The sequence below is a fragment of the Patella vulgata genome, chromosome 7, assembly GCF_932274485.2.
Source record: "Patella vulgata chromosome 7, xgPatVulg1.2, whole genome shotgun sequence".
In the NCBI taxonomy this organism is placed as follows: Eukaryota; Metazoa; Mollusca; class Gastropoda; family Patellidae; genus Patella; species Patella vulgata.
In genome coordinates, this window is record NC_065885.2 from 55,818,681 (window position 1) to 55,841,589 (window position 22,909).

Consider the following 22,909-nt stretch of genomic DNA (forward strand, 5'->3'; position numbering starts at 1 on the left):
AATATGTGGTTTTTTAATACTTAAGGGGAGGGTGATGGACCCGGTCACCTATATTTAACTCAATTTTACTACTTATTTAAAATAAAAACAGTCGGAACCAAAATATACATTAAAAACGCGCAGGATAAAATGTTTTGCAAATAGTTCGTATTACCATGGATATCAACTGTGCTTCTGTGCAACTGTGTACTTCGATATTGATGCGTTAGTTCAGTTTGACTCCGTTTAAAGAAGATAAAATGCGTCCTTTATGTATATTTAATAGGAATACACGACGTATTATCATTAATGTGGCGCAGTAGTGGTACAATATATTATCTACAAACTGGTACCCTCGGCTTCTGAAATCAAAGATATGCTACTCCTGAGGGTAAAATAGTCATTATAGCCATTGCAACGAGAATATCAATATTGATTTGATTGGTAAATATAACGTGTCTCTCTCGGCTATTATTCTAGATATATTTAATTGACACGTATACTATTACTATCTCCCTGATAATGTCTACTACATCGTTAACACAGTTCATCGCCTGCATTTTGCATACCGATAGTTCATTGGACAATCACGCTATTTTACCGACATTTCGCCTAATAGTTTGGATGCAGCTATGGCGGGTGTGGCGCCAGGCAGGGTAAGCTTACTCTTCCGGACACCTGTTACCACTGTTTGTCGTGTATTTTGTACACGAGGAGCAGTTCATTTGCTGATTACACTATTTTGCTTGAATACACTATTTTGCCTATAACGTTTTTTAAGACTTCGAATTCTGTCTTATGGTTTGGATTGTTCGTACTTGGTTTTATTTTATTCGTACTACCATCTGATTCTCAGATAAAATGGCCAAACTGCCGCCAGTTAAGATTTACCAGTGAGTGGATATGTAATATATTTACTCTTTGTAAAACAATCATTTCAGATACTTTAACTAGCGATCCTAGTTCAGAAAATGAACCATTTACTGTAGCAGAATATGGCGCTGCTGATGGTTCAAGTTCAATGGGACTTATGACAGATATAATTAGTAAGTACAGTGATAATAGCTTAATGGATGTTATTATAATATGGACTATATCGATGGCTATTCCCAGAACACCTAGCACCACTTCTAATTTCTGTGAATATTCCCAGTTTTAAATTAAGCAGTAGATTTCCGATACTTGAGGACGATTGGTACCTCTTGTACTATAGAACAATGCAAAAAGCCTACATTATATTTTTAATTAAATTATATTTCAGACACGGTCAGATCAAAGTGCGGAAACAACAAAGAAATACATATAATGTACGAAGATCTTCCACTGAGTGATTTTAACAGTTTATATAAAAGAATTCATGGTTTGTAATAGGTTTTTAGTAGTTTTTCATTTATCGTGAATAACGAATACTACTATGCATTTGTAGTCATATTCTTAATAAATAGTTGGGAATTACGAAGACAACTCTAAAAATCTCAGATAAGGGCGTTTGAGAGAAAAAGTTGGTTTAAAACAAAATAACAAATAATTCGGGTTTGTTTCTAACAAACACTACATTTGTTCACATTTCCGTCCGGACGTCTGCCCACTCACAATTTGTTTGTGAACACTCTACAGGTCACACCTTTTATCCGATTTTGACGAAACTTGAAATATAGGTTTATATCCCAAAGATCTTGGTTCCTTTCGATATTGGCATGTATCGGACTATAACTTCATGGATTATGGGCACTGATTGTACGATTGTACGCACCCCGTACGCACCCCGTAATACCAAGCCTGTGGACCCTCTAGAAGTCACAATTTTTATCCCATTTTGAAGAAAGTTGAAATGTGTTTTCATAGGCCAAAGATCTCGGTTCCTGCCGATATTCGCGCATATCCCCAAGAACCTTCCAATTATTTCTAAACACTGTGTCCAGAATTTTCCATACTTTCTAGGAGTTTCCAAATGACGATTCTAGACTGCGTGATCTCCTAAAGTGATCATAAACGATATATTTCGATGAATTATCATCACCCCATCACACAGAGGTCGTCGTAAGCTATTTCCACAGTTGGTCGCGTCACGCGTGTATGTGAAGCCCCCGAAGATATATTTGTGATTTCCAACCCAGTTTTCTGTTAAAACTGTTTTAAGCGCAGACATAAAGAGTAACCCACCTCCAGCCCGTGCCATCTCGCTAGCACACCAGGAATACACTGAGCGTCCGATAAATGGGACTATGCCCACACACGCTTGGCTAGACACGACCTCCCCTAAACACACACAAATCAGCTTTAATGATGTCTTGCCTCTTCTAGGTATAACAGCCATTCCCCGGTCATATCTTTTGGACCATGAAAATGTTTACGTAACATCTTCAGGTACCAATTTTTATAAACAATGTTTTCCTGCCAACTCCGTGGATCTTGCAATATCCTTCTCGTCGCTACATTGGTTATCAAAGTAAGTAATCTTTTAAACAAAATAACTGATGTTTAATGTCATACTTTTCTTCACCGACTGGACTACTGAAGACGGAATTACGCCATGCAGAGTGCCACGAGGGAAATTTTACCCACACAGTGCCATCCGAACGACTAGACAACTCGGTTTTATTTTTAATGTATTGTCTTTACAGAATTGAGAGAGAATTGTTTTTATGTTTTTATTTTAGATCGGTGCAACTCTCTGATAGCGTGTATCGTAATTTTTCAAAGTGTGAAGAAGAAAAAGATGCCATTAAGGAACTGGCGTATTATGATTGGATGACTTTTCTCAAAAACAGAACAAAAGAACTAAAACCAGGTTAATAATATGCTTCCTTACTAATCCAGATTAAAATCAAATCTTTTTAAAACTATCCTTGTAAATGATCGAAAATGTCACGGTGGCCATGAAACGGAAGATACACCACATTACTTCCAAAACTGTCCTTTGTATAATGAGCAAAGGAGTATATTATTTGATCAGTTAAGCAAGTACAGAAATACATGTTGTAAGGTATGTAATCCCGAGGTATTCTCCCTAGTCCATATTTTAAATACACTGAACTTGTGTAAATATGTTTGTTTTGTTAATTTATTGTTCATTAGTATCTGATATGTACATTCATTGACTTTGTTTCACTGATTACCTACTACAATTATGTTGTATTGGAGAGGACTCATTTGTAAGTTTTAGTAACTTTGGTTACTTAAGTAATAAAATATGTTTAAATCAATCAAGTTTAACGTCACGAAGTTCAAACAATAGCCGGTGACAGCCGGTAGAGTGAATGTTCCATACTCTCATAGTGAGGTCGTAGCCTATTACGTTCTCCACGTTTCTACCGTGGTCGCACCACGCTACAAAGACCTCGCTGGGGTCATAACGACTGAATTATAGGAATCTATTTTAGGTGGATGGGGTATATTTTCAACTTTTGGGGAAGATGAGGCCACACTAGAGAAACCAACCAAGATGTCCTTTCAGGATCTACTCACTCAGATTGATAAACTTTGGAAAAGCTTTTATTCTCGTGGTATTATTACACAGGTAAATAATTGTAATATAGATACAACATGGAAACCAAGATCGTACGCCAGCCAAAGATAGGTTTTCCCCGGATAGACCAGTTTCCTTCTACTGCTAAAGACGAAATGAAATAGTGTTTAACATCCTACTGTTTTGTACCAACCGGTATAATGGAGATTGTCATACGACATGCAGTACGCTATGAAGGCAATTTTTGCCCGAAGTGGCATTTCGGTCTATTCATATTTCAACTTTTACTGTACACGCCCCCCCCCCCTTCTCTCTCTCTCTCAGCCAACCATTTCCTAGTTGTAATCTGCTCTCAGAAACATTTTGAAGTATATGTCATGTTTGTTGTTTTCATAGCCAACCATTTCCTAGTTGTAATCTGCTCTCAGAAACATTTTGAAGTATATGTCATGTTTGTTGTTTTCATAGGCCGAGTTTGTAAGAGGAACACTTGCTGTCGTCTTTAGAAACACACGGGAGCTAGAAGAACCATTCCGGGCCTCAAACGAATTACAGAATTTGGGATTGCAGCTTCACAAAGTCAAACTGGATATCTCTCCGTGCTACTTAAAAACAGAATGGAAGGAGAGACTAGAGTTAGGTAAATATATTCCGCCCTTCCCGTTTAGAAATCGTAATTAAGTCCGTCTTGGGAATAAGACATGTATTAGGTTAGTGGCACATACAAAGGCAGTGGCGAAGTTTTTAGGTAGTCATTTGCAGCTATCCATTAAAGTAATTTTATAAAACAACTCAGTTATCGACTAGGTTTTAGATTTGAAAGTTGTTAATTCCCCTCTCGTAGACAATCATTGATTTGATCAAAACTCTATTTAAAATTCGAGGAATTACTGCCCAATTTCAAGCATATTAAGAATGAGTTCGCGAGAGAATCATGCAAAATTTTTAAAAAAAAAACGACACAAGCGGTGTCCGGCGATTTTGACCAAACTTTGCAGAATTGGTCATTGGGTACCCCGTATGCCCCACATGAAATATGAGGTTCACCAGCCTCGTAGTTACGAAGAACCAGCTACGGCCATTTTAGAGTTTAAAAAACGTCATTTTTTAAAAAATAAAATTCCCTAAATTCAAAATATTTCCCATAAACTGCCTATTTATTTTTTTAATTTTTTTTATGAATGATCTTGTCTACTACTTCAATATATATGACTATTAAATTTTTTCGAAACAAAATGAGGCTATGAGGAATTTTTTTTGAGACGTAGTTTTTGCTATATGCTAAAACATATAAATTTTAAAATTTCATGATGCTATGATGCTGAGGACAATTCTATTAATAATGGAAGTTGAGAACTATTAATACTAATATTTGGTTTTGACAAAATGAGGAATTTTTTTTGAGACGTAGTTTTTGCTATATGCTAAAACATATAAATTTCAAAATTTCATGATGCTATGATGCTGAGGACAATTCTATTAATAATGGAAGTTGAGAACTATTAATACTAATATTTGGTTTTGACAAAATGACTGGCACGGATTTCTTTCATATTAAATTTGATGGTCGAACATGAAGAAAATGACTTCATTTTTGTCATCATTTTTCCAATAAAATCATTCATTGCCTGGATTATTAGGTCTGATAATGCCCCATGCAACCGCCTTCTAGCAACCCTGTGTAGGGTCGTTACAGATAATTCGGGAGTTCCACAAGGATCAGTCCTTGGACCTGTCCTTTCTGTAATGTATACTAAGAATTTAGGAACACTAATCGATAATCATGGTTTCTAGGACGACATTCTAGTGCAGATGATACACAGCTGACCAAAAACTGTTCATCGCCTAATTATTCTGACGTCAAATTGTGTATACATGACATTAAAGATAAGATGACAAGAGATATGTTGAAATTAAATTAAAATTAAATCAGAATGTATTTTATGTGGTTCAAATACACATCTGAAAAATACAGGTTCAAAAGTGTCCTCTTAGGGTCCAATTTGAGCATGGACAGTCACATTAGTGACATTTGTCGAAAATGTTATCTTCGGTCCAGGAACATTGGCCATATAAGACATTTTATTAGCCAGGAAGCAGCTGCTACACTTGTATGTTCTTTGGTATTCTCAAGGATTGACTACTGTAACAGCCTGTTAGTAGAAACATCTAGTGCCAATATTTAAAAAAAATCAACTTGTACAAAATACCGCAGCTTGAATTCTTACCAGATCATCAAAATACTCTCATATTACTCCTGTTCTGAAACCACTCCATTGGCTGCCAATAAATGAAAGAATCAGCTAACAAACAAGACTGTGCATCAGCTATTATTTTGGCGGAGAAAGTTTACGTAACGATATTGTTTAAAAGGTGTTGATTCTGTACTGATGTTTTTCACTGAGCTATACTAAGTCTTCAAATCGGAAGGTTGCGGGGCGGTGAATAGAATATCGACTGACTTCTGAACAGAACGTCGCGGGTCACTGAATATCGATAGTATTCTACCTCTCATGACCCCAATGCTTCATTGAATAACTCTGGGACGTGTGAACAAGGTTTTCAGGTAAAACGGGATAACTCTGGAACGAAAGGTCGCGGAACACTGAAAATATACAATTTCGTCCTCTCGACTCGTGACCCAGAGCAAGAAAGACTTTGGATCACTAACCTGGGGGTCCCGTGTCGATCCCGGTGGTGGCCGAGAAAGTTCAGCGGGATTTTCCGGCGTGGTTCCCCCTTGTCAGTGGTTCAGGACAAAGGATCTGGCAATCGACAACGTATAGTCGTTCGGATGGGACGAACAACCGGGGTCCCGTGCACACATTGGCGTACACGTAAAAAACCGCTTGGCAGTTGGAATTCAATATAGGAGTACACTGTAGTGCCAATGTCCGGGCAAAATTTCCCTCATATGACCGTCTCCATTAGTGGGTGTAGAACAATTCGAATGGGATGAAAAACCTGGGGCACGTGTACAAATAGGCATATATAGTATTTTCCTATTAAAATTTTACCTGAAATCTATGGGAAAAACTATATAATTTGCACTACAGAAACTGTAGAATATTTGCGACCGCTTTTTCCTACAGACTCTCAAAATTCTGTAGAATATATATAGAATTTCATCCTATAGGAAATGGGATAGCCCCCCCTCCCAACTCTCTAGAATGTTCTAAAGAATTCTATAGAAAACCAGTCCAGGCCTTTATCTTTTACATTTAGGAAAATGGCTAACACCAGTAAATAACTAGAACTGCGGGTGGCGTTACAGATCAGTAGATTTACAGGGAAATTAGCGCATTGGAGATTTTCGCTGGTTGGTAAAAAAATGAATTTCCTTTTAATTAGGAATGTTTTCTAGGACCACCCGGTGAATTTGAAATAAATATGGTAGGTATGTTGCTTGTGTGGTGCTTATTAGATTGGTTGAAACGACTATGCTTGACCACTTTTGCTCCGAGATTGCTTAGTTGATTTCAGCCACATTTGTTACAAAGTTTGCTTGGGTGGTGGTTGTTCCGATTTGTTCAAAGGAAGACAACCAGAGCCATAAAATCGTCCAAATTACTATTTAAAGAATACATTTTAATAAGAAGAATGTCGTTCACCTTTAAGTTTAAATATATAAAAAATGTACCTTGTAGGTAATGGAGGTTTCTGTTTGGATTGTCTTCCTGATACAACCAACTCAACCTGGTAACAAACAGTTGCGTTGATTGTTTTATTGTGTTGTTTTTAATCCACAGGTGTAGATGATAGAGAAACATTTGCTCAGGATTTAGTAAATTTACATAGAGTACCAACATATAATACCTTTTATGGAGCACTGGATGGTGAGCGGAGCGAGGATGACAAATCTCAGATTTGTGAATTACTTTATGAAGAACTGCGAGACGCGTTTTCAACCAGATACCCAGAAGAGGTGGATAACGATGGAATAATTATAAATACGTATGTTTTTAAGCAATAGGCGTATCAGTTACTCAATATGGGACCCAGGATATGAAATAATTAGTTTCAGAATTTAATAAAAGATGATTTCTTTACGATATCTTGTACTTTTTGTAAGGATTACACAGGTTTTACACTTCTTAGTTGGAACCGGGATTGACCCCCACCCCTGTCCGATGGTTGGGATTTAGATTCAAACATGACAGTTCTACACGTAGTTATAAGTACAGGCCATGTTTCACAAAAACTTAAACTAAAATAGATTTTAACTAAAATCAAAATGAAATTTTAAATTTTATGCTTTTCATGAGGTCGATTTAACTTAAAATGCAATTTTAATAGATTTTAGTTAAAATTGCTTGCGCCCGCGCACTGCACAATTTCGGCGAGGGAACTTAGGGTTTAAGCATAAACGCTTCGGAATGGAAAACTGTTGCCAGGTTGAACTAACCGTTACGATACCAACGAGGAGAGTTTCATACGTTGTAACAATGTCTGCACATGGTCAGATAGTAGTAGAAAGATGAAATAAATAAGTTTTTTTGCTTATTATTCGTTTTGAAATGTATCAGTTGGTTGGCCTTGAACTTACATGTCGCTTTCGTGACCTTGACATTTGATTTACTCACAGGCTTCAATGGAAATAATGCGTATCGATAAACTAAATCGCTTGAATTTCGTGGTTTTATGGTATTTTGGATAACAGAAACTATTGAGAATTGTCACAAACATGCGATATTTCTGACGATTAATCTAGACTAAAGTATTGTCGAATTTTAAAAGTATTTAACAACTTTTAAACTACATGTCTAGATTTGTAATGTCAGGTGAGGGGTTGGATGGCTGAATGGTTAGCACGTGCGTGCTGTATCATACGGCCTGTCATTGAGTCAACTGGCGTGGTTTCGAATCCCCGGTTGTACGTGGCAAGGAGTAGGGTCGCCTGTCCAACCTCGTGGGTTTTCTCCGGGCCCTCCGGTTTCCTCCCACTGCTAAAGACCCCTACGCCAAGCGAATTGTTGAAATAAAAAATTAAAATCCACATGTTAGTCCCGAAATGACCTAGTTTGTGTCTAGTGGACGTTAAATCCCATTTCTCTCTCTCTCTGTAATGTCAGTCCCAGGGACCCTTTCAATAATACTTTGAAAATGCCACACTCCTTATTGGATAATGCCTATCTATCTTACTAAATTAAAATGAGTTTTTCCCAACATGAAATACCCTTGGCTCCTATATATATCATCATAACCCCAAAACCATAAATACTTTGCATATAGCGGGATTTCAATTCCCCGGCTGTACGTGACAGAAGTAAGGTCGCCCGTCCAAACTCCCACTACTAAAGACCCCTACGCGCAAGCGAATTAATCAAATAAAATTGAAGTTTGTGTTATTCCCCGAAATGACCTAGTTTGTGTCTAGTGGATGCCCCCCCCCCCCTCTCTCTCCCTCTCTCTCTCTCTCTCTCATATGGTAATATATAAAATAGTAACAAAGAGTTTTGTTTAATGGGGTTTTGAGAGTTTTTTGTTCTTGTGGTTTTAATTTGGGGCGTCATCTAATTGCTTATATTGCCTTACAATAAAATAAACGGATGGACCGCAGCTATACTTCCCATACAATGAAAAGAAATTGAATGAAAATTATTTTTGTGAATGATAGTATGTTTAAATTATATAACCCGGGTCACTGGCAATATTATCATTATTCCAAATATATCTATATGTCGCAATAGATCTCACATAGCTCTAATCAATTTTTGTTTAATGTCGTGATTTTAAGTTAGGAGAGGGTGACGGCTGTCCTAAGTTAAAATTGATTTTGCTAATATTGTCCCTAAAATAGTTTTGTGAAACGCCACTATTTTAAGTTAAGATACAATTTTAACTTACAATATTATTTTAGTGGATTTTATCTAAAATGCTTAAAATCGTTTTGTGAAACGTATCTATCTTCAGTTAGGATGGAATTTTAGTTTAAGACGATTTTAAGGAGATTTAAGTTTTTGGGAAACAGGGCCCAGGTACCTAAACACAAAGATTACAGTAATGATAGACCTCGCCTCCCAGAAAATAATGGATCTACAATCGGAAATATGAGATTAAAATTTACAAAGTTTCATTCGGGAAACATGCTGGTTTGAAATAAAGGGTATAGACAGACCGAAGCGATCAATTCGTTACAGCATATCCAGTATGACGGTATAACGCTTTGGAGTACAATAATAGATACCCTGACAAGTTGCAGTTCCACGAACAATCCCATCAGGTTTGAAACATGAATTTAAAAAAGAAACCATGGAATATACGGGCTGTGATACACATATGTCCACTTACTTGATTATCAGAAAACCATTTTCCTCGTAAGCCTTTTTATACGCCCACATACCTTTACCAATTTACACAACTGGGTGGTCATTAACCGTTTACACGACTGGGTGTTCATTACCCCTAGATTTTACGATGAATTATGGATAGGTCAACATCTTGTTCGAAAACGATACTCACCACTTAACGCCATGTTTGAATAAATGAGCTTGATCAGCAATTTATAGAAACAAGGTAAATTATATAGATTAAATTTAACGTTATCTACATGTAACATAAAAAAAGTATACGTTACAGTTAGACAATCCCTGTTGGGTTGGGGGGGGGGGGGGAGCTGAGGCTATTTGCCAGAAAAGTTTCTTCATCACCCGAATTTTCAGAATGAATCAATCATTGACTAAAACTTATTTTCTACAAAGCTGTGATGGTTGTTTATTTTTAACTAATAACACAATTACGCAACAATATAAATTTACAACATGCTAGGCAAAAAAAAAACAACTTTAATGTTCACCATTCTCTGATGTTTGTGCCCGATTTTTTGGATTTTTCAATTTTTGTAAATTTATTTTCAATTTTTGTAAATTTATTTTCAATTTTTGTAAATTTATTTTCAATTTTTGTAAATTTATTTTCAATTTTTGTAAATTTATTTTCAATTTTTGTAAATTTATTTTCAATTTTTGTAAATTTATTTAAATTGACAAAGGATACCACTCCGAAATGTGCCTCCCGATATAATATATAATGGAGGAACGACCCGTCTATATTATAAGTAAGTTCTTTTTCTCTTTGTATATTTTTATGTAATTTTATTTTTATATTTGTTAACAGTTTTAAATTGAACTGATTGATATTAAACAATATACTATACTGTATAATCAATAAACCCCAAAGTTCAAACGAAGCCTATACAAGCCTATAACTACCATTCGTTATTTCTACTTTTCGCCCCTTCAAAACACGAAAGTCGAAAACTACGACAAAATGTGAGGCGACAGCACGCTATACAAGCCAAAATCGACTCAAAAATAGGAAATTAAGAAGTATTACACCGCGATAATAGCGCCCCTCGTTTTTTCCTAATTTTTTTATTCTCTGCGATATCACCTCGGTGGAAGCGGACGTAAAATACAACTAACTAACAACATTTCCTAATTTCTTATTTTCGACTCTCATTTTGGCTTGTGTACCGTCTTGTCGACTTTCGACTTTGTCATATTTTTGTATTTATTGATGTTAGTAAGATGGCGCCAACACGCATACCAAGCCATAATGCAACTCGAAAAGTAGAAATTAGGAAATAAACCCACGCGCTATTAGCGACCTATCATTTTGGTAGTTATAGGCTTCCACAGAAATCTATGCTGTTATGACTTACATTTGCGGTTTATTCAACAGGTGTAGTCAGATTTAGCGGATAAAAATAATTATATTATTTTGTCTTCTAAGTCATAAGATGTTGTTTATGAAGGTTGTAGCGTCTTTAAAGATGAGTTGGTCTAATTTCGTGCAATGTTTAGTGTTACTTAACCGATTTTCTGCCTCCGAGATATAGTCTGTGCGTCAACGCGAGCCTTTATGACTTTTCTTGATTATTATGTTTTTGTCTTTTTTAGGGTGTTTAATGCTGTTTTTGTTGCTCGGTTGAGATTTGGTTTTTGTTATTGTGGTTGGAGGGATGATATTTCTGAGTTCATTTCGTCGAATGTTTTTAGGATGGCTGGTGATAATGACTTTTTGGGTGGTTTCCATATGGATTTTTCTGTGAATAATTTTTTAAGCACTGCGGGGTTTGTTTCTAAAAATTAAAGATACATTAGTTAAGAGTTTAATAAAGAGTTGGTCATTCATGCTATGATAATTCAAAAATAGATGATAAAAAAAAGAAAATATTGAAAATTTCAGCCAAATTACTTCATTCTGAGCCAAATTATCACTGTTTATTGTTTTGACAAGATGTGTGCATAGCGGTAACTAGCGCACTGGTATATTCGCGGAGGATCATGTGGCTAAGTGGGTAAGACGCTGGTTCGCTAGCCTGGAGGTCGGGTGTTCGATCCCTGCATTGGCCGAGAAAGTTCATCCAGATTTTCCGGCGTGGTTCCCTCTTATCAGTGATGCAGGACGGAGGGCCTGGCGTACATTGGCGTACACGTAAAAGATCCATTGACAGTTGGAATTCGATATAAGAGTAGGCTGTATTGCCGCTGTCCGGGCAAAATTTCCCTCATAGCACACTGTATGGTGTATGCCCGTCTTCATTAGCCCAGGTTAGGAGAACAGTAGGACGTTAAACCCCATTTCATTTCATTTCATTTCATTTCATTTCAAAGTACTAGAGACAGTTATCAGATAAAAGTGAATTGATATATTAAAATTAAAGTATATTTTGAACTCAATGCTTCTTATGGAACTTGTAATACATCGTAGTGGGTAGTCATGATATGGTCTGTCATACAGACAAGTGTCACAATTACGATCCCAGGGATCTTTTACGTGCACGCCAATGTGTACCTAGGTTTTTCGTCCCATCCGAACGACTAGACAGCTGTCCTTGTCAGGCCTTCAAATCCTGCATCACTGCCAAGGGAAGTCACACCGGAAAATCTGGATGAACTTTCTCGGCCAATGCAGGGATCGAACTGATACTTTGAAATAAGACATTTGAAATTTGGGGGCCGCAAAATTATGAATAGGTATGATGTTCGATCCATTTTCTTTTTCATTTTTAAACTAACTTAATCTATTGGAACAACTTATTATCTGATCACGTCCGCTCTTGGTGAGTACATAAATGAATAGTTATAAGAGGTCCGGTGTAATGGCATAACCTTGTCAAAACAGGTCATTTAATCAATAGTAAACGATGTCAATACACCTTCTCATTTAACGTGTCTGTATAGAAAAGGGGGTGATAGGTGTGGATTATATTTGTGTGAGTAACTTAGTTAAGACACGTACTGAATAATATACCACTCGATCAAGGGGACATTTTATTTTCTGATCTTTTCAAGGTGCAATTAATATCTTCAACCCATTGTCTTAAAACATACCCTAACATTTCAAAATTATTTGTTTTGCACACTAATAATAGATAATATATGATAATATACGGCGTTGGTCTGAAATGACTTCACTAATTCAGATTAAAGCGCTTAAATGAACGTGAAGAGCTCAAATAGGTAAGTTCAGTTTTATGGAATCTCTATATCAGTGATTTGTATCATTCTGATTTTGGTTGAAATAAGCTCTGATAGCAAAATGTTTTGTTGTAAGCAAAACTTTTCATAACTATTTCTATAGCTTTATTTCAAAAGCAGCATGACCAATTTTAAAATGTCTTTTAAATCGTATTTGAAACTGCATTAAGGGATTTGTTTCATTCATTTATTGTCTTGTTTTTGTTTGTAACTTGTTTTATTTCAGAAGCTGGTTACCTTGTAAACATGACCACTAGCTGTTCCTCAATACCAGTTATCAATAATGGCAAAGTGATTTCATCAACGAGTACTGAAGCTGAATATGAGTGTTTATCAGGATTTCAGTTGGTAGGCAGTAAAGTTATAAGCTGCAATACTGCTAATGGATGGGAATCAACCCCGACTTGTGACGTTATTAATCAATCTGATAATGTTGTAACTTGGGGTATGCTCGAATTAACATATAATATTCTAAAAACATGATATTTCTCAATCATTTTAACGTGAACGATATCTAAGCTATTCTAAATAGACTTCTTTTTTAAAATTATCATTAACCGCTTTTTTGAATTGACGTTACCAAAGAGATGATGTATACGTTTATGTGCCTGTGTTATGCAATAGCAGATTTTGATTACCAGAAAATTGCCATATATCAATCGGATATAATCAAAGTGTGTTTAATATTTTAGGGCCTGAATGGTTGATGATTTTGTTAGGTGTTATAATAGTACTAATGGTTCTATCATGTACTGCTTTAGTTATTTGGACATGTTGTTGGTAAGTGTTTCACTGTGTTGTGTATTTAGAAAATTAATAGAAATTACGATTACGACTATGTTTTTTTTTATCTGTAATTGTTTGAAATATATACAATAATCCTCTTTATTTTATTTTTTTTTAAAAAAACCCAAAACAAAACAATCACATGGCCAACGAAAATAGAGAGAAGTAATTATCTATTTATTTTAGAGACTGTTTAAAAAAATAGAATTGGTATTGTTTCCACCTGTGTTAGATAAAGAGTTTGTGATCATTCTCGTTAACAGGAATGTAAGTTCATAAATACAATAGAATGTGGCGAGGTTTTAGTTTTACTGCATATTATATATACTTTAGACATATTTGGTCTATGATTAAATCCTCTTGAATCGCTATAATGAATACAAAGGTGTGATGTTTATAATATTCTAGTAAACGTAATGGTCAAGGTTTTCTATGTTTTGGTGGTAATGGCGGTGGTGGATTAGGTGGTTTGTCAGAGAAAGAATATGTTGATGATAGTGAACTGAAGTATAATCAAAGTTCTGGTGTTTATACAATGGCGGACGGTACAATGTTTATACCAGTTCAACCTTTACATAAGGTAGGGTTTTAATTACCGCTTGTATTACATATTTCTGTATTGTTATCTATAATAGAGAGAGAGAGAGAGAAAGAGAGAGCGGGGGGGGGGGGGGCTTAACGTCCACTCGACACAAACTAGGTCATTTCGGGACTAACATAATGGTTTAATTTTATTTCAATAATGGGACTAACATAATGGTTTAATTTTATTTCAATAATTCGTTTGCGCGTAGGGTCTTTAGCAGTGGGGAGAAACCGGAGGACCCGGAGAAAACCCACGAGGTTGGACAGGCAACCCTACTCCTTGTCACGTACAACCGGGGATTCGAAACCACGCCAGTTGTCTCAATGACAGGCTTTATGATACAGCGCGCACGTGCTAACCATTCGGCCATACAACCCCACCACCTATCTATAATCAGAATACTAGGACGTTAAACCCCATTTCATTTAATTTATAATAAGAATTCGAAGCTTACATTGTGATTGAAGAAATTTTACCATTCATTTAAAAGCCTTGCGATAACTATTATCTACTTTTTAGCGAAATGCTTTAAAAGTAAGTGCAGGTCATACCCGTCTTACCTTTCACAATGCACCAGGCCCGTAGCCAGCTTACTAGCTGCGGAGGGACAGTGAAGTTTTTAGGGGGGGGGGGGGCACACCCGGAACAGTCTACAGTAGGTATTTTAGAGCTATGGTCGGCAAATTTTTTTTCGGGGGGGGGGGGCAAAACATATTTTCAGGCCCTCCCCCCTTCCCCTCCGCTGGCTACGGGCCTGTCATGCACAGCTAACTTCAAAATCCAGTTGATAACCATTATACATGTTCTGTTTTGTTAGGGGGCCACACAGAAAAGAGCAGGTGATCGCCAGTATGAAGAGGAAGAAAGTCGTGGATTGTTTTCTTGTTGTGGTGAACGAAGGTTTCGAAGAAGACCCTCGGCCGATATGGTTTATGATGAGGCGGAAGGAGTGTATACCTTAAAGGATGGAACCATGTACACACCAATAAAACCCGAGGTAATTCTGAAATCTGTAGACTCTACCACACACAGGGAGGTGATGGCAAACATGGTTTGTGTTTATCCCCAATAGCATAACTTATCAGCGTCAACTACTTCTCGAGAGAGAGAGAGAGAAATGGGGTTTAACGTCCACTCGACACAAACTAGGTCATTTCGGGACTAACATATGGTTTAATTTCCTTTCAATAATTCGCTTGCGCGTAGGGGTCTTTAGCAGTGGGAGGAAACCGGAGGACCCGGAGAAAACCCACGAGGTTGGACAGGCGACCCTACTCCTTGTCAGGTACAACCGGGGATTCGAAACCACGCCAGTCGACTCAATGACAGACTTTATGATACAGCGCGCGCACGCTAACCATTCAGCCATCCCCCCCCCAAGTACTTCGAGGTTGACCACATCATTGACACAATAAGTTATGAAGAACATGAGTGAAGACCAATAATCGGTTAGAAATTACATGACTCACTTATAAAATCTGAAAGGGCATATCAAGGGGTAAATTTAGGAGTACGGGAATACGCCCCTATTTACGTTAGGAATTATGAAAACTTGGTGAGACTGTTCATTAGCGTAGCGTATATGGTGGTCTTTAATTTTATGAAATCTTGAGCCACTTCATTTAATGATCGATGTACATCGGAGTACTGCTTGGAACTGTGCCTCTCACTTCATCCCTGGGAACCACGGTGGCTAAGTGGGTAAGACACTGGTTCGCTAGCCTGGAGGTCGGGTGTTCGATCCCTGCATTGGCCGAGAAAGTTAATCGGGATTTTCGACGTGGTTTCCCCTTGTCAGTGGTACAGGACGGAGGGCCTGACAAGAACAGCTGTCTAGTCCTTCGGGTGAGAGGAAAAACCGAGGTCCTGTGTATATATTGGAATGCACGTAAACGATCCCCTGGCAGTTGGAATTCGATATAAGAGCAGGCGATAGTATCGCTGCCCGGGCAAAATTTCCCTCACAGCACACTGTATGGCGTATGCCCGTCTTCATTAGCTCAGTATATGAGCAGAACAGTAGGACGTTAAACCCCATTTCACAGCACACTGTATGGCGTATGCCCGTCTTCATTAGCTCAGTATATGAGCAGAACAGTTGGACGTTAAACCCCATTTCATTTCATTTCATTCCACTTCATCCCTTTATGTGGTGTAGAGCGAGCATGACTTTGCAGATGGTTCACATCGCTAATTGGTGTTTTTTTTCTTGTTATGAATTTTCAAAGTTTAACAATTTATCTCTTTTGTGGAATAAAAAATCAATCGAAGTACAGATATAAACCCATTTTAATTACATAACCAAAGTCAAAACATAGATAAGTATTTTTCGTTGTGTTATAATGTGAATTTCAATAAACATTTGGATGAAAGAATCAATATTGCATGATATATCAACCATTTTGAAAACATTACTTCAGGTCTAGAAACTTCTGAATGAATATCGCAGGATATATCAACCATTTTGAAAACATTACTTCAGGTCTAGAAACTTCTGAATGAATATCGCAGGATATATCAACCATTTTGAAAACATTACTTGAGGTCTAGAAACTTCTGAATGAATATCGCAGGATATATCATACATTTTGAAAATATTACTTCAGGTCTAGAAACTTCTGAGTAAGAAACTACACTGCCCACATTTCCATATGGACGTATTAGGTCGTTGTCTCCCCGGTCCGGGACGTCCGTTCACATTTGGTTGTTGACACTCTACAGGTCACAATTTATACCCGATTTTGAAGAAAATAAGCTTATATCGCAAAGATCTCGAATCTTCCCGATAATGGCACGTATCGGAGCGTATCTTATGGATTTTTGTCCCAGATTGTATTACAAATTAGCTTGTGAACCCCCTATAAGTTACAATTTTTATCCGATTTTCATGAAACTTAAAATATATGTTAATAACCCGCAGATATAGGCCATAGAGGCCACAATCTGTGTTCGATTCAGATGAAACTTGAATAGATCTTGGATTAGTTCCATTTTGGTGCGCATCAGAACTTCCGTTCTGGAGTTATTCCCCTTGCCTTTTACGCAAAAGCTGAAGACGCTCGAAGAGTCCACAATTTGTGTCCGTTTCCGAATGAACTTAAAATATGTAAAGGATCAAAAGATCGCAAATGAGGTTGGTCTGGTATACATTCGACCTTGTGATTCAGAGTTATTCCCCCTTTTCCGAAAATCCATCGCAAAATTTGGGCGTATCTTGCATGGCAACCTACTTGTTGTTTATCGTATTTGTTCCATGGGATTTGTCGACAATGAATTTAGACTTCACGTGGATATCGATGTAGGTGACCTTATCGGCCTTGTCAACGTTATTTTATTTATTTTAGAAAACAAATGATCCCGAGAAAAGCGTAATATGGCGGAATGCTCCTGATGTCGACAGTAAGAATTGGTTTATTCACCACGGGGGATATGCAGGTGAAATTAAAGGCCCTAAATCTAGAAAATATGATCCAAGAGATGTAGAGAAGTTTGGCAAAGAGGACTTCAAAAGTGATAAACAGAATGGCCATTGGTTCCTTGGAAATCCAGACAAATCAAACAACAACCGTAACCTAGTAACTACAAGTCTTAGAGAAAGTCACCAAAAACCAACAACTGTATATGTCGTTGACGAGGATCCCAGACTTAAAGAACACGTCCCATCACCAAGACCCAAATCACCTGTTACACCAAAAGCCATTGTTGTACAAAGTCCGCCACAAAACGTAGAACCACAGCCAAGGGCGGCCCCGGGGGTTATAGTCGTCCACGGCAAGAACACGGACAAGGATAAAAACAACGCCAAAGATTCAAAAGATGATAACCATAAAGATAATTTTATGTCCAAGGATGACAACGAGAAGAATAACAAGAAACAGGGGAAATCTAAATCGGATACGAAGATAGTCGTCATCAACGTCAACCACAGGGACAAGGGGCGGTCGAAGTCAAAAAATAACGAGAAGAACCCAAATGACTTGTACAGTGACAAAGGCAACAACAATGATGACACACCAGTGGTTCAGACTAATAATTACGTAACCAGAAGTTTGGATGATAGCCATTTGCCACTTCCCGTATCCACTCCGTCAGACACTGGTACAAGAGATACATTTAGCATGGCGGATGTGAATGATTTGATTAACTCTGGTTTGATTAATGATACCGATGGATCCACCGATGAAGAGGTGAGTTCTTGAAATGATAAAATACATTTTTACTGACTCCCCCCCCCCCACCGAAAGGTGTGCTGGCAGCTGTCTTAGTGTCTGTATTTTAAGAGGTGAGTTCTTGAAATGATAAAATACATTTTAACTGACCCCCCCCCCCCACACCGAAAGGTGTGCTGGCAGCTGTCTTAGTGTCTTTATTTTAATTCTAATGTTATATATATCGTGTTATAGTTTGGGTGAATGCGTCCTGTTTTGTTGTTTATGAATAGGCATATATATGTAATACATCTTTTTACAGGGCCCACATAAAATCAACCCCGATTCCAGTTTTGTGGACGCTGTTAACAGAGAGTTGATCCTTGAGAAAATGAGAAAAAAGAAGAGAAATGATAAGGTCTGGATTCCTCACAGTCACCCAGTTCGAAATAGCAAACATTTCACTAAATAATCTACAATATGACCCTTTTAATTGTCTGCAAAAGTTCGGTCTAAATAAACGACAATTACAGTCATGGCGAATGTACTGCACTACAAATATGGGAATATATAACTTGTAAAATCACGTTATAACTATTATTCTCACGCTTAAGATGTTGAAATTTTATATTTATTGACTATGGGTATTCTAAATAATTTTAATTCGGGTCATTTTGCACAAAGCACGGTCACCATTCTATATATTCGCTACAAATCAGGACCGGTATTTTGGGGTTCCGTGGAAATTACCAGAATTTGATTTGCGATATCACGCGTACACTTTTATTACCAAAATATATCAGAATTAACATATTTATAATCGTGTGTCGGTATCAATAACAGTCTAAAGAATCATCCGAAGTCGATCCAAAGGCAAACGTACCGTCACTGTCACCTGTACCTGACAATGTTCTGCTGTGTAATTTTCGTGCTTTAGGTGGTGGTGGAAATACGTCAATACCAGACTTTTGAAACATAAATCGAAAGTGGTCGATGATCATAATGATAGCTAAGTTTCCTCATACAATCTTACCAGATTCACAAGGCTACATAGCATTTTTTTCAATTATTTTCAAAGCACGGATTTCAGATTTTCAAAGCACGGATAATAATAAAAATAATAATAATAACTAGAACTCCACGGGAATACTGGAGGGTTTCACAACACCAAAACGTCATGGTGAGCAGCTGTAGCATTCTTCACGACAATTTGTAATCGAGGTTAAGCTCGAGAACAAGACGTGATTGGAGTTTACGCAAATTATCTAAGGTATCTACTTAAAGATCTAATTTATAATTTCTATGACATCTGAAGCCTAAATAAAGGCTTGCAATAATCAGATTTAGCTCTTGCATAATGTATGTTTAAAGATACATTAGTTTAGAGTTTTATAAAGAGTTGGCCATTCTTGCTATAATAATTCAAAAATAGATGATAAAAAAAGAAAATGTTGAAATTTCAGTCAAATTACTTTGTTCTGAACGGAATTGTCACTGTTGGAAGTTTGGACTAGAAATGGCATCAATTGTGTCTGCACCGTCTATGAGAATTGGCGATCGTTTGATTGACAGACGATAACTCCACCCACATATTCTCGATTATCAAGTAACAAGCTCAATGGCTATGGTAGCCTCGCTTGGCAGGCCTTTCATCACCAGTTTCCGGTAGTGACATCAGCGACTAACGGTAAACGTTAGCTTGGTCCGCCATTTATTGATTTAATTTTAGATGAACGACTGTTTAAATCCAGACTGTATCCAAGCCATCCGTGGTTCTACAGAGTTGACTCTGAGCTTGTCGTGTAAATAAAAGGTCTAATTGATAATTTTTATAACATCTGAAGCCTAAATAAAGACTTGCAATAGGCAGATTTAGCTCTTGCATAATGTAAGTTACTCCACTGTTTCGCCTGGATTCGGTTGATGACGGTGAAATAATACATCTTTGGCAACGAAATACGCCGTTTTAATTCTCGATCTCTTTTTTCCAATTGACCCAAAAAATGATAACGACAAAGTTTCTAAATTCGACAGTTTTAAACTACCATCTGTTCAGCAATGTCCCCGGCTATATTTTCAATTTTCGTGAACGTTAAAGATTTGACGCAATTCCGCTAAGCGCACAAGTCTGGAAATAGCTTTAGGCAGTAACTGCGCCACACTTTCACAGAAAAAAATTAAACCCCAGACCTCTATCCCTTACAGTTGCTGAGATATACCCCCCCCCCCCTCCCCCCCGCAAAAAAAAGAATAATAATCTTAATAAAAACAATAGTCTTGAGCCGAAGGCGAACACCTAATTAATTTATCCATTTCGTTTAGTAAGTCATTTTCAACATGTAATAAAGCGGTTTCAGTATTTTCTATATGCAGATTGGAATACTTCGTTGAGGTTATTATTATGCAGATGTCTTTTAAATTCGGATGCAACAGAAAAGAAAGATTATAAACCGGTCTGTAAATCTTTAGTAATTCTTTATCAAAGCTGGGCTTTATCCAAAGGCACGTTCATCCCTGTAGGCACGTTAAAATAGGCCCTGCAACAAATAGCAATGTTATTGTTACTTGTTGCAGGGAGTGCTGGCACGATATATCGTTGAATCGGTGTATCGCGATCCACAAGACGCTGAATCGATGTATTGCGACAAACATGACGCTGAATCGATGTATCGCGATTCTTTTTTTTATGTTTTTTTGTCGCTTCAGTAAATAACCTAGTCTCTTTTAATTATCCAAGTTACACATTATCCATAGGTACACAAATACTCTTAAATTGTTTTGGTCCTCATTTTGATCCACGTGAATATCGTGATATAAAATATCACTCCCTAATTTATCCTGTAGTTTTCTTGGTAAATATTGACCTCTTTATGAATCGTATCGTAGCATCTGAGTCACAGTCCGAAAATACTTCCCTCACATTCATCCGCACTTAATACAATAAAAGATATTTTATTTTTTCTACACGACCTCAATAAATTGTTTTAATTGTTGATTTTAGAAATTTGCAAATAGTTATATTTCTGAAAATGTATTTTCTTCGATGTATATAACAACTGACCTAATACAAACTCTATTAAAACTATTAGTAATACTGAAATTTCTTCTGTTTTTATATTATTAAAGATGCATTATGTAAGACCTAAATCTGCCTATTGCAGGTCTATCTGTAATACTATAGGGGTTATTTTAGTTCTATGAAAGATGCCCTGTTTAATATATTAAAGTGGTTAAACAAATGGGTGACAACGAGAAATGGGGTAAGTAGGTATTTTGCAAGATTCAACTTCCTTAGACTCAAAGACAGTTCCTGTCAGTACTATCGTCCAGTCATCTCGTTCACAGATTAATCCGAATAAATAGAATAGTGTTGACGTAACACTTACCCAAAAATGGTAATTGCCCCGCCCTAATAGCTGACGCATCTATACCTTCTATATAAGAAAGAGCGAGGTTAAATTTCCCTTTAGACATCATTTAGTATTCCCACAAATTCCCCGGCTGAGAGGCTGGGAAACAGACATCATTTAGTGATCCTAGGAGAGACATCAGGTGGGCTTCCTAGTGAGACGTACCGCTAGCCGTCCCGGCTTACAGGACGGGATATCGACACCATGCAGGGTTATAAGAAGGCATACTCACAGCCTCTTCGGCTTAGAGGCCAGGATATCGACATCATGCAGGGTTCTTTGGACGTACTCTCAGCCACTGGTTCGAGGCCGGGATAGAAACAATGTAGTGTTTCAGTCTTTAGGTCTGAGTTCTAGACTTGTTAAACTCAGACTGTAGATATCATAGTAACTCCTAGTGTACCATCTTAGATGTTGTAGTTTCCTGTATTTCATATATAAACATATAAAGGTTATGTTCTATACATTTAATCTAAACATTGTTGATGGGAGAAGTGCAGATGGTCAAGCTGGTGAATTTACTTGTGTTAAATACAATGGTGCTTCCGTGGTTGACTATGTCGTGGTGTCGACTGATATTTATAAGCTGATTCAATCCTTCTGTGTAGACTGTAGAACTGAGTCGGATCATCTACACCGCATTCGTTCATTATCATACTATACTCTTCAAAAAAAGTAGGGGATATTGAAATGCAAATACCTATGCAGGTTGTGATATGATAAATAGTCATGGACACTTGACATGCTTTGAGAGTATGTTCACAGATGAAGAACTTATCGCCCCAACAGAACCACTGAGCTGCACATGCGACACGCAATAGCGCCATACACGTGGATGGGGTTCATTGTCAAATTTGACACTTCAAGGAAGGGTTGATGAAAACTACCGCTTGCTGGTTTATCATATCCATGTTTGCTTTCCTATCGGTTCTTGCATAAGATTTACTGTTTAGCGTATCTTTGCTTTAGTGTGTTACGTTTAATTTGATCGGGAGACGTGTTCGTCGACGTCAACGTCAACCGACAACACTGCAAGTATTGGCCGT

General features: G+C 37.3%; 1 protein-coding gene and 1 long non-coding RNA gene across 2 annotated transcripts; both read left to right on the top strand.

Annotated features, from left to right (window-relative positions):
- Positions 1-2,938: 2,938 nt before the first annotated feature.
- LOC130013512 (uncharacterized) lies at positions 2,939-7,394 on the top strand. Its single transcript, XR_008788677.1, has 4 exons — positions 2,939-2,965; positions 3,363-3,499; positions 3,917-4,088; positions 7,198-7,394. It is a non-coding gene; the product is annotated as an uncharacterized LOC130013512 (long non-coding RNA).
- Positions 7,395-14,143: 6,749 nt separating this feature from the next.
- LOC126826820 (AAC-rich mRNA clone AAC11 protein) lies at positions 14,144-19,717 on the top strand. The gene is made up of 4 exons (XM_050555923.2): positions 14,144-14,299; positions 15,123-15,302; positions 17,650-18,492; positions 18,776-19,717. Exons 1-4 carry the CDS (start codon positions 14,255-14,257, stop codon positions 18,923-18,925), a joined length of 1,218 nt encoding a protein of 405 aa, XP_050411880.1. The 5' UTR covers positions 14,144-14,254; the 3' UTR covers positions 18,926-19,717.
- Positions 19,718-22,909: the final 3,192 nt, after the last annotated feature.